Source organism: Varroa destructor, unplaced genomic scaffold, assembly GCF_002443255.2.
Source record: "Varroa destructor unplaced genomic scaffold, Vdes_3.0 BEIS01000003.1, whole genome shotgun sequence".
Taxonomy (NCBI): Eukaryota; Metazoa; Arthropoda; class Arachnida; order Mesostigmata; family Varroidae; genus Varroa; species Varroa destructor.
Window position 1 is genome coordinate 55705038 of NW_019211456.1, and position 15354 is coordinate 55720391.

Consider the following 15354-nt stretch of genomic DNA (forward strand, 5'->3'; position numbering starts at 1 on the left):
TAATTCATGAAACAGTCTGCCTTGCAGCTGCGATCGAAACTCATGTTACGGCTTCAATTGATTGAGTACCCTTCGACTGAGAGTCGTGCTCAGGCGATGTAACGATATCCTTCCAAGTACGTAAAAGATACGCATCAATAACACTGTTTGTGATTATCAATTAATACAACTGATAGTAAAATCAAACAGTTATTTGATGGGTACCCAGAATTATTTGCACTTTTTTTTTCGGAAAAAAAACAACAACACCTATTCGATTAAGGCAGTTTTATTATACTCCTGCCGTTGTTAGCTTATATTTATCAAGTATTTTCTGGAGAACATATAGCTAGGAATGTACTTGACGAAACGTGGTACAGCATTATATACGTAATATAATTGCCTGACTGTTCGATCGAATATCTATAACAGAAAAATATTTCCTGCATTTGTGGAACCGAAATAAATGCATCTGTTCACTGAATAGTTAGAGCGTTTTCTACATCTGTTGTTAAATCACCTCTTGGGTAGACAATACAGTAAAATGTACGACGTGTTTAAGGGCTAATGCATCGAACTCTAAACAAATTTCTTGTTTACTAGTAAACACGCGAGCTCACTCTATTAGAACAAAAAAAGAACGGCTATATTCAATGCTGTCATTTCTATGTCAGTTTTTTTTAGCAATAAACAAGGATAGCATAGTAATGTCTTTGTTCATTTCGAATTGGGTTCTGCTTATACTAAACTTGACATATTTTTCGCATCGTACTCAGACCGTATTGCTTCAGCAACCTTACTAAGGTCTTTTATATTATCTATAGAGAATATTTCTCATGAATATTAGGCTGTCACGGTGGTTCACTTCTTCTATTCTATTCCCTAAACATAATACGTTCGCAGTTGATACCAACACGCAGAATTTGCGAAAAATTACAAGCAGTTCCCTTTACTTAATATGTGTGTCTATAAAATTTATTATAAATATTATGGGTTTTCGATAGAAGTCTTGATCTGTATCCTCTCGCTCTGTGTAGGTCGATTACTCAGAAGTTGAACAACCGTCATTAGCTGTTATTGCCCGAACCTATTGACGCGTGTTTTTCTAGTCATAATCGGTTCATCACAATGTTGTTACACAATGTGATGGACCGATTATGTAGAACAGATCACCCGCATAACGGAACACGCGTACTGCTTGGTCGATGAATAGAAATATCAATATTGTCTACAACCCGTTTAATAAAATACAATGTTGCTATTGAGAATATTCCGTATCAATCAGAATTGTTCTTAAAAAACTACTTAACGAACTAGACTCATACCCGACGACACCTCTCGCTAGTTTGAGATATAAGCTGTTGGCAAAAATTCAATTGAGCCTTAATATACAACAAAATGTGGGAGAGATCTGATACGTCTTAATGTCATTGATTGATCAGGTGAAGCTTTGGGCAAACCTCAGGTTTCCAAAGGCAATATTTTGTCTCGCATGTCCGACTGATACTGAAAGAGACAGACACTATGGCGCTGTTTATTCCCTTTTCCTAGCCAGTCAACGTTACTGTTTACTTAATAATTAGTGAGTACTGGCCTTGTAGAGCTTGACATCAAGCAGCTACGGAGAAAGAAATAACTTCCAGTCCGCCCTGCCAACATGAAGAGTAAGTAAACGTCGAATTACTAATATTAAGGTGGCCACGTAGTTCACAATATATTGATACAATTGGATCAGTTGTGCTTAGTACTTGTCGTACCTTCCTTTGAGGATTAAGCTACATCTACTATAGATGATGAAATTTACACTTTAAGGGCAAACAATTTAAAAAGATACAGATATGCTATCTTGTGCGATTGGGCTGACTCTCACATAAAACCGGCTTTCCTATATTTGTAACCGTTGTGTATACTCTTACCTTAATATTTAATGATTATACTCAACATCCTAATCGGACCTTGAAAGTAAAAAAAAAAATGCAGAAAAAAAGTTTTACTCTGTATAAGTCGAACGTTACGTACGCTGAACTATGGTGAAATAATGTACTTTGTTACTGCATTACTAATCCTATTACTAAAAACTCAGCGATTTATGGACTATTATGTTAGTTACGCGAACTAAAACTACATAAAACAGTTTGTTTGGTGGATTGCCCTTGAAAACAATAAACGATTGGCCTTTTTTTATCTTGGCGTGCTGTCAAAACGACGTAGATAAATATGGCAATAAGAAGGAAATTGACTCGACCGATAATGAAGATGAGTGTGTGTATGACCGCAGCAAAAGATAATCATTTTCTACCGCTGAAGCAGCTCACTGAAAGCAGAAACGTTTATAAAATAGCTGTCGTTTGGCATTGATATCCAACTAATCTAAAAACTAACCTAGTTACGAGTGAAATTTAACGAAAGGATACAAACATATTGTTGCATTATTATAAATAAGTATTGTTGTTATTCTGTTCAGAAGTATTGACTTAGATTCCAGTTTTTTTTTCCTAATTTTATATACTATAGATTAACCTAACCAAGCTCGTGGTGCAAATAGCATTATAAAGGCCTTCGTGTAACGTCTTTCTGCTATTATATGTTGAGCTTAGGCATACGTTAATAAAACAGCTAAAGCTCTTTCTAATAAGTATATAAAAAAAACAACGTGACTGTTATACCCGTGACTGTTATATAGTGAGAGTTTTCAATTTGAAATTAAGCTTTACACGACAATTGTGCGAAGTGCACATGTTAATTCGTGATTTCGTTACTTTTAAAAACTATATAAACAGCAAATTATCGACATCATTATATACATTTATATTTGACGCGTGACGTAGATAATAGGTTACTAGCTCTATTTCAGTACGTATGACACCAGTCTTAGCTTTATCTATTCCGCACCCTTTCTTGATACCAGTTTTCTAGCTAAACGTTTCAAGCATTTTATCTTAATGAGAAAATTTCAGGCGGCGCGTTTTTGATTATTGTATTTGGGGGTTTATCGTGTTTCGAACGCTTCACCGTCGGCCAGCGAAAGACAATACAGGAGTCTTTAATGGAACGCGTTTCCGACTCCGCCGCAAAGTTTGAAGGCGCTAATATTGACTGTCCCGCTATTCCGATCCCTGGTGAGCTCATTTTCGAACTTAATGTATATTGTATGACGGTTTCCTTAGCTTTCTACCTGTTTCTAACTCCTATTCACAAAAGCAAAGATTTAAAATATGAAGTCAGCTCCTATCGAGCCATAGTCATCATGTTGCTTGTTGGAATATTTGAACGATACTCAGCTTTCTCCTATCTCCTTGTTAGTTTGGCTTATGGACATGCTCCACTACCAGCGGCCGAACACATTCTGCTCAATAGTATCCAAACATCTCCAAGTCGTAGCTGAGTATGTAGTGATTGGCGTGCTGCTTGACCAGCGAAGGCATCCGACTGTCTTGGTCATCCTGTTTTTATTCAGTTGTTGCTCCATACTAAAATCGCTGACAATCGCCAATTTATGGACCGCTTGACCGCCACATCGGTCCATATCATCATTCCGGGCGTCCCGTCTGCCTTTTATTTCTTTTTCTATTTGAGTTCTTTCATATTAAACGCTGAATCTATCAAAGTTTTCGCTAACGACATCACAATACTAATTGATAGTAGAAAACACTTTATCACCCATGGCCAACTGTCATCTCTTCATTGTTCTCACTTTCTAACGTTATCTTGAACTTTGACTCTTAAAATTTAATTGAGCGAAGTAATAAGTTAATAAGAGCGAAGTATAACAAATGTCAAATGAAGTAGTTACAAGCATGAAACAGTGTCTTACGTCTCATCTCTAAAATTGTTCATAAATTGCGTGCCTCTCGCTATAACTCATTCCATTTTTCTTCTGGATTTTTCGCAATTCCGTAAAGTCCGTTTCTCTCTCTCGTAGGTAACCGATCAGTCGATCAGAGCTCTTTCGTTTGTACCAACTTATTGCTGCTGTTTACGCAGCCTGTTTGTCTACCCTTTGCCTTCTTCGACAGCACCGCCTCTCCTCCCGCCCTGCCTCAGTTACCAGTTGCTAGAATAACGGGCCAAGATTGCTAATGCTCCATAACCTTAAATTTGCTTCTCACTGTTTTTCTAAAAAAAATCACTACTTTGGATAAATAAACTACCGGATAAAATCTCAGTTATTACTGTGTTCTTCATGCATTTCATTCATGCATCATACTTAAAGCATAACTTTCCTTTCCGTGCATCGCAAATGTGATATACGATTTTTGTGAACACAAATCAACCCTAACTCTAGGCTAACACAGATGCCACAGTGTAATATCCATGTAGCAAAAGGTTAGCAAAGCCAGACTTTCGAAATTGATTTTATACACATATATAAACTCTGTTTAATGAACCAGAGAGTACACGTGAGGAAAGTATGTATAGTGAATGATTGCGTACAGGCAATGTACGACGGTATACGAACCGGTAAATAATCGAGGTGTAATAAACAAACAAACAGGCCTATGGTTGAAAAAACCATGGGTCGCAGTCTGGCGAAAGACCCACATATACTGTTAAAGAGTGTTATGATGGTTATTACTATAAGCAATCTTTGTATGAATCATTTGTATATAAATAATTGTTATCCCCTCCAGCGTGCACCCGACCGTTAGCCCACTTGTTATATCTGTAAAGCTACCTTTGATTCATTTTCCATGTACGAAAGATTTCTAAACATCCAATGCATCTCCAATGAAATGAAATATTATAGATTAGAATTCAGAAAGCGCTCCATCTGCAGGTGAACGCATTTGGTTGGAAGAAACCTGTTTTTCTCACTTTTACTCACCTGCTTCTTGCGCTTGATATTCCGCTCGAAAGCGCTTTCCTATTCTATCGGCATACTGTAACCGTATAGCACTATTAGTGCAACTTCAATTGATAAGAAACACCTCAGAGGTGGGGGTTCTAAGGGAAGTAGTGAATCATTGAGTCCTGTACTATGCATTTTGTCGAGGACAAACCGCTATCGAAGCAACAAGGACAGTAGTCTCGTATACGATTGCGACGCGTCGTTAGATAGACCGCTTAGGAGTGGTTTGCCATGTTTGAAAACAGCGGCCTGCCGTAGCCGATAGTCCGAATTTGATGACAACCATATGAAGGCACTTTCTAAAAAAGGACGGCCGACAAACAGCTCAGGAATTGGTCGAACAGATCAGCCGACAATTTAAGAGTTCTTGAAACTTAAGTACCCCATCAAGTAAAAAGATTACAGCTCAACGATGCACCTTAACACCTTGCCCAGTGTAAAGCGTCACGCGGCCGCAATCGCCGATTTTTGCTGCTCGGAATTGTTACCGGCGATAAGAAATGGCGTCTATACGTGATGAACCAGAGATCGGAATGGGTGACTCCAAAAAGAGAAGCCAAGGCCCAGGTGAAACCATATCTTCATTCAGTGTAGTGCGTTTCCTGAGACTGCGAAGGCCTGATTTACTAGGCATTGCTTCTTGCAGGCCAGACAAATCGATCGGCTCGTTTATTTGGTCAGTTGCATCGAGTAAACCAGGCTATTCAAAGTAAAAGACCCGACAAAGCAGGTCAGATAATTCTGCTTTATCATAACGCCAGGTCATATGCAGTAAACATCAACTAAGCTGCCCTCTTAGACTTCGAGTAGGGGCTTCCATTTCATACTTCGAATATCGTGCCAACGAATTTTCACCTGTGACGTTTGTTTGGCTATGTAGCTCTCTGTAGCCGTACCTTCGACTTGGTCAAGAACTCAAAACTTAATCAGAAAATGCTTTCCAGTTGAAGTACATTATGACGAGACGGTGTATATTATCTGGTGTGAAGATAAGAAAACGTCACTAGTAATGGCGGAGGATATATAACTTAATAGCCTATTTGCACAGGAATTTAAAATGTAATATTTTCTATTTCAGACTCTTTTTGAACTGGTGTTTGTCTTAGTAAACACTCAAATTGTATAATTCTATATCATTGAGGTTGTTTTAATGAGATTGTCTAGTAAACAATATTAATTAGTTTTAAGCCAAAACTGAAAAAAATTTTTTGAATATTTTGAAGTGAAGTGATTTGATATTTGAAGTGATTTAAATATTTCGATTGATGAACTTTTATTATTTTCATGTTAATACCATAATCACATCTCTGCAGAATTTCTGTGGTTTCTGATCGAAAAATCGACAAGTGATCTTTACATTCCTTGATTTAAACTGAATTAACATACAAAAAAAGCTTGGGAGATACCGAAACAGGTAATAAATCTATAATAAAAGGCTAGGGCCACGCGGTGGATGTGCCAAACTTTCCTATACAAGTTCTCTCAATTTTATTTAATTGCAGGGTAGCTAAGGACATATGCGGCCTAGTGTTGTCACGATGCAAGTTGACGCCTTTTCTGTTTGCTAGTTCTAAACGATTTTTTTTAATGGGTTGTTGTAATCTTGCTAGTTGATAGTAGGATTCCTAATCAATCGTTTCGCTTGGCGGCAACAAATTGTACTGCACGATTCCCTTCTGCTCCCACCAAACATATAGTATTACTCTCTTTGTTCCAGCTCGGGTTTTACCAATGATTATAGAGTTTTTCTCACCGGGAATACGACATTTTTTCATATATTATTGTCGTATATGATCTACTGTCTTTTACTCGTGATCAGCCACTTCAGAATCTGCTAGAATTCGTTGCATTTCCACAGAGTTTCATGGATAAAGATACGATCAAGTTATTTTGCGTCAATTTCGTGTCGCACCCAAACTCCGAGCTTCTATTCCTCACAAGCTTCCTTCAAATGGTTTAAAGTTGATTGATCGTGGATGTTTAGTTCCTTGGCAATATCATGAATATCTACATGTCGGTGTTATCCTACCTTCGCAATAATGTTATTAACCTTTTTTTAATTGATCGATCACTACGAGGAGGGTCTTTCACAATGAAATTTCCAGAATTGCCTTCTGGAAAGAACCGCGAAAGAAACATGTTCGGGCTACTTCATCTAATACCGCATCCGGATTATGAACAGTGTACAATTTTAATTGGCCTGGACAGCATTATATTGTTACCGCAAAATACTTGTAAAAGGGAGCGAATTTTCATTTTCAAGGCGCCCAATCTTAGGTCTGAATAAAGGCATCTTAACAACACTAGCACATTTACTACTGCTAAATATTAACTTCTAAATGACACTAACTGACGCGACTCACAGCACTTCAGGTGTATGATTTTAAAGCTATTTAGCTAGAAAAACAGTGAATTCATTCTCGACAACCCAATAGCTAACTCTCTGATCGCCCTCGTGGTACGCCTCAATTATTAATTATTTGCTACACACCATGAAGACTGATTGAAAATCAGCACCTTTGACGTGAAATCTGCGGCACGAAATATAGAGTCGAAATAATTTATCACAAAAAAAGTATATTACATGGACATAATATATGGCTTAAACTTGGATCAATACGCCCCCTTAATATTAGCTAATATAATATAATACGAATCAAGTGACATTACTGCGTAATCTCTCCTTTTGAGTGAAATTTGAATAGCGTGTTTGTAATGCAAAGACTGTGCTCTGTCGGATTACGATTTAGATAGATCATAGGCTATTCTGCATCCTATGAGAATGTTTAATGGCTTAAACTGTGACAAAAACTAACTTATGCCAAATATTCGCTGGCATCGAATCAGTTTCCGACGTGATCATTCAGGTAGACAAGTGTCTACAACCACTCGGCCGTAACCTACGAGATCGAGCAGTGAAAGCTATGGCCGGTGAACTGGAAGATTGTGCCCAAGCGTCACTGTTAATGTTTATGATGAACGCCTGTCAAGACGCTGATTACCTTGACAAAGTGAGTGAAAAATTTCTAGGACCGTTTATGAGAAAAATCGAGCTGCTAGACCGCGCTACTCGAGTACTCCCACAGAGCTGGAGTTGCACGAAATGTCTGTTCGAATACTTTATTGTAAATATTTTACTTTTCATTGAGTTTATTAAAACGCTAACGCTTTGTATATATCGCATGGAATACATTTAAAACAGATGAAAATCCTAGAAACTGTATTTTCATCGACCCAACCTACTGTATCGGCGTAAGGGTTTATAAATATTTAAAATTTCTAATTTCAGACCGTCGATTGTGTATTGGCAAGGCAAGATGCCATCATAGTAAGTATATTCGCTTGTATCACTCCTGTAATAATACTAAAAACCGCTAAAATAAAAGCACTGTCACAATAGTAGGGTCTCGGTTGTCAAATATACAAATACAGATAATGAATTTGTTTGATTCTCGTTCGTCATTTATAGCTACGCAAAGATTCTTGGAAATAATATATAGCTTAGTGGCTATATATTATTTCCAAAATAGCAAAAATTACCTAAACATAACGATTTACCGTCATCTTGTAGAATCTGAGTCAGAGTGTGAATACTGTATTTCCGCAAACACAACTATTTTATTTTATTCTTGTAATAATAGTAATATGTATCTAAAGTAAACTTGACCTATCTTTATTTTAATACCGTATGATAAAAACCCGACATATAAATTAAAAAAAAAACGCGGTAAGTAAATATGATACTTTAGACGCGTAGAAATCCATAGGCTGTTTAAGAAGTTCAGAAAAACTTAAAGTTTGGCTAGCTTCCCGAATCTTCTATGTATATACACACGGCTTACCTGCAATGCATTCAAATCGTTATAAATTTTCAACAAGGTATTCTTTAGAAAATCACTTCAATTTTAGCGAGTTACTGCAGCAAAGAAAAATAAGCTACCAGTTAAATGACTTAAATAGAACAAGCTAACAAAACTTAATCTCAATTTACCGCTGATCCACTCATTTATCTATAATACACGTACGCCATTATCGCTGTAAATGTTTTTATAAAAATCATGTGTTATCGAGCTAAATCAAAATTGATAAATTGTAATATTTTGCAGACGAACTTGAAGCTATCGGAGCTTGAAACGGAGCACACGAAGAAACTCTTTGTAAGTTGGACAGCCTTTTTATCCTATCTAGTGAAAATGTATGTTATAAATTATTAACGCAATTTGTATTGTCCGTGTCAATTTTGTGTTATGATGTTAAACCTGAAATGCACATCCGTACGCTTCATGCAGTACAATAGGCTGTGTGAAATGCTTTTGTTTTCACTGTAAATATAATGAATAAATACAACATCAACGTAAGAGTGGAATTATTTGTCCCATTGTTTCGATATTAAATAAACATCTACAATGAACCTTTTCGGTAGCCCGAACCACCTTTTGTTCCTATATTTCCTATTATGTTGTTACTTCGTTCTTATAGAGAACTCTAAAATGTAGTAGGAATTCAATTCTGCTTTCAGGTTTGCGCCCGTAACATCCATAACGAAGTCAAGAATAAACGCAGAATCCAGTCCAGGTAACAGACTTGCCATTGCAGGTTCTTTAATAGTTTCACCTAAATGAGCTGTATTACAAAATCTGATTTGATTGCCTTTTGCTTATTTTAAGCATGGCTAAACCTTGTTATTATTAGTATTAATATTTACGTCAAATAGGAAGCTGATACAAATGGAGAGACGGTACCGCCAAGTTTTATAAAGAATGAAGCAATACTTAATTTAGTTGCAAAAAGCAATTAAATATATAAATGTAACAAAAGAGAAGCCTTTACAGAATCTTCAAATTTAATTAAAAAAGTGGTACTTCCGAATGATGGCCTAATCTACTCAGGACGCGCAACTCATGAAAATTGACAGTCATTATCGAGAGATATATTGTATGATTTCCTTCTAACTATAAAAGAACCTTGAAACGCTCAAACATTTTGACAAGAACTGAACAATATTTGTCTTGGTCAGTTCGTTCCTGAAATTCTACAAATTTATTCCAATCTAACAATTGGGGAAGTATAACAGTCACTCCAGCTTGGAGTAAGCGAAACAGTTCAGTAAGTCATCGATAGAGGCCTTTCCGTTAGGGAAACAGCTCATGATTTTGAAGCTGTAGAATAAGCTGCATCCAAACAAGCTTGCTTCAACACAATCTGTGCGCGTCGTGTGCTTGACGCATCTCAAGAAGCTACGCTAACAGCACACCCAATGTGCAAGAATCATGCAAAGCTGTACCATGCCCAAATTGAACTTCTATGCGCTAAACTATTGGAACCTTAACCAGAGTACAGGAACGATTTGGATGACGGTGTTTTTCTTCGTGCAACACGACCAATTTTTTGGCGATGACCCAAAATTGCGTGTATAATAACCTTTTATAAGAATACGGTCACACCTGTTTTCAAGAATTTCAACGTCGTCGTAGAGTCATACAATTCTGCTGCTTCAAATATTTAATATATAATTTAATATAATAATAACACGACTTCTTATATTACAGTCATGAGACTTCCAAGAGTATTTGCGCCGGTACCTGTAAGATCTAGGACGCAAAAACTTTTGTACTTCTTAGGACGCATTTCGTAAAACATATGCTAACAGGTGTACCCGTCTGAAGCCAATATTTCAAAATCAAGTCTGGTAGCGACCATCCCTATTGAATGAAATAAAATTTAGAACACAGGTAAATAGGTGAGTGTCTTAAAGGTAACCTGTTTATCAACTATTTTGCGAGCACAATACTAAAACTTGAAACGGCCCGTCAATGATAAATTTCGCAAACATCAATACATAAGAAGGCCCTTATGCAATATAGATAAGTACACGAAATACAAAAATCTCCTCCACTAAACACGCAGAAATAAAGCAAGGATAGTTCTTTACTTCATCAGATCTTACTCAGCTATACTTTTTTACTCAATGTTAAAAATGTTAATATATATTTGAGTAGATTCTATACTAGATAATTAGGTCTGAACAAAAAACAGATATGTTCACTCTTATTTGACTACCGTTTCTGTGTTTTTCCAGTAGCCTGCCTTCCAGAACATTCACGGCAAATGATCTCGAAATTCAAATCCACCTTTTATCCTATATTTGACGATTTAGAAGTAAGCTTTGGTGCGATCAAGGCGTAAATGCGCCAAAAACTATGATGGCTTTGAGACCTTTAAGGTACTATTAAAAATTTTGCAATATTCTTATAAATTAGATACAAAAAAAAACGAACCACCTTTTAATAACCTGTATTTATTTTTAAATATAATTTTTAGTATTATACAGCCGTAGGAAAATACACATTAATAGGTTTACAACAAGCAGCAATGAGCTTTGCCCGTTTAATCCTGGAAAACAAAACCGTGCATACAAAAAAGAGATTAGATAAGAGTACTTGCAATTATTACGGTAACTATTGTACTTTAGAATAAAAACATTTTACGAGATATAGATTATTCTCGATGTAGAATATGTATTTCGTAAATATTCTAGTCAGATGTATATGTTCATCTGTCAATGTCGACCGATCTAGCGGTCTCTATCAGAACCTTCTTAGTCCTGTTTACTACTCCTTATAGGTTAACAGGAGTTGATCTGTGTAGAATTCTGTCCACTATACCGTTGCGTTATTATTGCATTAATATAACAGATTCTACTTAGTTGGCTCATAGTGATTCAGAACCAGGTATATATATGGGCATAATATTACTTTCGGCGCCAGGAGTATTACCTGTCGTTGAAGATGCTGCTGCTTTTCCGGCAAGGATGACACTTTTTTTATTGTCATTCAACTGGTCCCCGCCTCGTTCCCTACCGGCAGAATCTGAAGGATTTGGATGCGTATGGAGGACCTCTTGAGCCTCGATATCGTTAGGATCTGGACCCCGCTGATGAAACACCCGATCGTCGAAAAGTTCGAAGCCGTCCCGTAAAGTGGCAACGCAGCGTACCCGTATACGATGGCCCTTTCCACGCCGAAAGTGTTTGCGCGCGTCGAGGAGTATACGCAGCTGGAGTCTAGATTGCTGTAAACCCTCGCGGTCGACATCCACCGGGTACCGCATTACGTCCAATTGAGGATTAACCTACAATTCAAGAACAAATGAAGGACCCAAATCCATAAATAACGTACGAAACGGCGATAGACAGTAACCGGACAGATAAACTGAAGCAGCCTCAAACACAAACAACTTATTTAACATATATATTATTAAATTGGTTATTATTAAGGATTAGCTAGCACAAAGTTTGTTTGTACTCCAGCCGGTCATGTGACAGCGCTGACCCACTTAGCCATGATTTCTCCAGGAGAACACGTCGAAAAAGAGCAGCACTCCAATAATTAAATCGGTTTTGGAATAACAAACAGTGTCCAGGCAATTTTAGACTTAGTAGGTTGTAGGGATTTGTGTTCCTGATGGCTAAGTAGGTAACATATTTGTGTGTTTATCTTAGGAACACATTACGGTCCAGGTTCGAACCCGGGCATAGACAGACTTCGTTTCATGCTGAGGGCCAGCCGTCTGATGGAATGCTTAACGGCGATACCGGACGTAAAGACTCGAAACAGAGGTTGTAGAAATTTGATTCTGCCTCTAATCTTTACAACGTGTGTCTTGTTCATTCCATAAATAAAAGGTTTATTAAGATGACAAAATATAAATGAAAACCACCTATAGTATTTGCTAAGTCTGGCTGCAAGTCAAAAATAGGCACCATAATAATGTGTATTCAAATCGTTTTTCTAAACAAATCTGGTTATTTGTAGCAATGACTTGCACTTCCTTATGCTCTCCTAAAACCAGAATAAAATCGGACAGATTGTGCGGCATTCATCTACATAAACATTATTTAGCTAAATTTGAGGGACACATGATAGTCTGTGTTGAAATTTGGGTGAGACACACGGTTAGTTTGTGCTGGAACGAGCCAGCCATCTAATGAAATGTCCAACGGCGGGGTCAAGCGGTAAACTCGAAATATAAAAATAAACGCAATTCGATACAATATGTTAGCTAGGTTTTTTTACAATGAATAATCCATTTCGAGGATACACACTGCAGTAACATTCATGAATGTAAGTACGGTTTTTGCTGAAGCTGAACTATCACAATTTGGCTAGCTTTAGAGAAACATCGTCCGGTAGAATTCAGTTGCTTAAATCATTTTTACATGTGAAAAATCATATGCAAAAATCCGCTTGCTACATGGTTACACGTCTTGCCCAAAGGTAATATTTAAGGTTGTATATATATATATACATATATACGAATTTGTGTGTATGTACTGCACAGATGGAAAGGGCAAAAGGACAAACATATGCCGTTGAGGCAGTAGAGCACGATATAGTGACCGGTACGTGCCCGTCGACGAACACTTGCGATGTCATTATAGCCGTGATTGCCACTGCCCCCGACGGAGTTAAAATACACTGTATTTATTGTAAAAGCTACATTTCCGATGACCGCGTTGCAAGGCTTGATCAGAATTTATATGCCCACTAGAGGCGGAAATTGCAATACGAAAATTTCCTCGAAAGCAAAGTGCTGAATGGGTTCTGTATGGTTTTGCATGTTTTCCTGTCAACAGCTAACTTTTTGAAAGCATCTGTGCTAAGCAGGTAGAGATTAATTTAAACTTACTATTCGCAACAGCGGAGCTGCGGCCAGGGTCATACAAAGGACAAACCATAACAGCGAGATAAAGGTTCATAGTCATTTCACTTTGTCGTAGAAACTGCTGATGGTCACATTTACCCGTTAAAAACTGTCCTCTGAATGTTTTCATTAAATACTCTTCCTTTTTGTAAATCGTTTACTCCTACCCTAAACGCTGCATTTTAAGTGACTGATAGCAGTAGTAAAAACTTCTAAGCTCGTATGCTTGAAAACATTCGTTTTTTCAAAATAACAACTGCGTTTCTGCATCGAAACAAACTCCTAGACAAAGTAATGCGTCCTCCAGAATGCGTTGTAATAAACTCATCATATTAACGAGACAAATATTATATTTTACAAGTACTAAAGAAATTAGCTTTACTTAGTTTCATGGCCACGCTGAGGCAATCAACATGGATTCGGTGGTGCGTATGAGTCACGTCCGCTATTACCTATAGTTTTTCTCTCTATAATTTTAATCGAGGACTCTAACAGTACGACAGTACGATCGCACCCAATAGCACACACATTACGGTCAACAAGGAGTAAAAAAAAATGCAGCCAAATCTGATTTTTACGCGGACGATCGCATGTAATGAGGGCTGTCGAAACTTCACGTGCTTCTGACTAACACTACTTTATCTTTCATTATTTGCCACACGTTAGCCCGTCCCATAATACGACCGCGGCCTTGCTTTCATTCAAGCACACATATCACATATAGTAGCTCTATGGATAGTTCCGAATAGATATTTTTGTGTAATCACATAAAGCGCTAAAAGTAGTGCAATCGAGTAAATCGCAACGAAAATTCCCAGAATGAGATCGGCAATTAAAATGTTATTGACAAGATGCATAGTCCTTTTTTGTAGCCTAGTGAGAATAACTGACGGCAACTGGAAGACCCTTTTAACCTAACGAAAGCTTTTAATTTTATGTACTCCATGGTATCAATTTTTTTTGACGTTCTCCGCGATTATGTTGTAGATAATTTCAGTCATAATAAGAATTACCAAGAATTAACAGATCATAAATAGTTAGTAAAAACAATCTGCTTATTACCCATATTTCGCATCTACCAAAAAATCCATGATTATGATAAATACCAAGTACGCTCATGCTTAATCGCCTACCGGTTCTGTGGCTCGCCCATACATTGGAGTACATATGTTAGAGCATAAGGAACGGCAATACATCTACATAAAATGGCTCATTATGTAGATAATTAATATGTTAAACGTAGTGTGGAATTAAGGTAAGCTTTAAATACCTACTGTGTAATAATGTCTTCAGCTTCAATAAAGATTTTATTTGAGCTAAAAACTTACAGTCTTACAAACGCAAACATACATTCCAATAAAAATAAATTGTTTTTAACCATGTAATAGTAAAACAAATCATCTAAAAAAACATCTTTCTTGGAAAACAATGTACATGACAAATTTTCGATGAACGCGACCATGCGCCATATTTTAGTTGTTTAGGCAACTATACAACACAAATCACTCCATTTTTCAGTCGCGAGGAACTCTCCCTTCACTTACTCTAAGCAAACTAAATATTTGATAACACCATCGGGTTTTGGTGTTACAGATAGTTCCCATTATAGAAAATATTTCTGCCCATTTTATGCTACGCGTGTCTGTGTCTGTTCTTAATGAAACGAATACAAGTTTAGTACATGAAGTCAAATAGTTTTATAGAGCGGAAATATCACAGATACACATGACTATTGACTAACAAAGCTCAGCCCTTAGGGTCCTTGATAGAGAAAGCCACAAGAAAAGAGATGGTTTGTCGAGTCAAACAATGTGCCTTTTCAC

The 15354-nt window shown here is 37.1% G+C and overlaps 2 protein-coding genes across 38 annotated transcripts in view; one reads left to right on the forward strand and one right to left on the reverse strand.

Moving 5' to 3' along the window:
* Positions 1-1408: 1408 nt before the first annotated feature.
* On the forward strand, positions 1409-14381 carry LOC111247596 (uncharacterized). 4 transcript variants are annotated; one of them, XR_015325389.1, is made up of 9 exons: positions 1409-1643; positions 2937-3098; positions 7676-7839; positions 8118-8156; positions 8935-8985; positions 9348-9403; positions 10378-10568; positions 10911-11051; positions 12330-14381. XR_015325389.1 is itself a non-coding variant. In XM_022798702.2 (7 exons), the coding sequence occupies exons 1-7, from the start codon at positions 1637-1639 to the stop codon at positions 10421-10423; spliced, it is 525 nt and encodes a 174-aa protein (XP_022654437.2). In that variant the 5' UTR covers positions 1409-1636; the 3' UTR covers positions 10424-10774. The 4 variants fall into 4 exon arrangements, 1 of the variants encoding a protein (XP_022654437.2); XR_015325388.1 differs by having other exon boundaries at positions 10908-14381; XR_015325387.1 differs by having other exon boundaries at positions 10911-14381.
* LOC111247364 (uncharacterized) overlaps positions 11111-15354 on the reverse strand; it is a 126347-nt gene continuing 122103 nt past the window's right edge. For all 34 annotated transcript variants that reach the window (XM_086985767.1, XM_086985769.1, XM_086985768.1 and 31 more), the window contains 2 exons: positions 11605-11959; positions 11111-11221 (listed from right to left, as the gene is read on the reverse strand). In XM_086985767.1, coding sequence (XP_086841893.1) covers positions 11133-11221; positions 11605-11959 — 444 coding nt within the window. In that variant the 3' untranslated portion in view covers positions 11111-11132. The remainder of the gene's footprint in view (positions 11222-11604; positions 11960-15354) is intronic.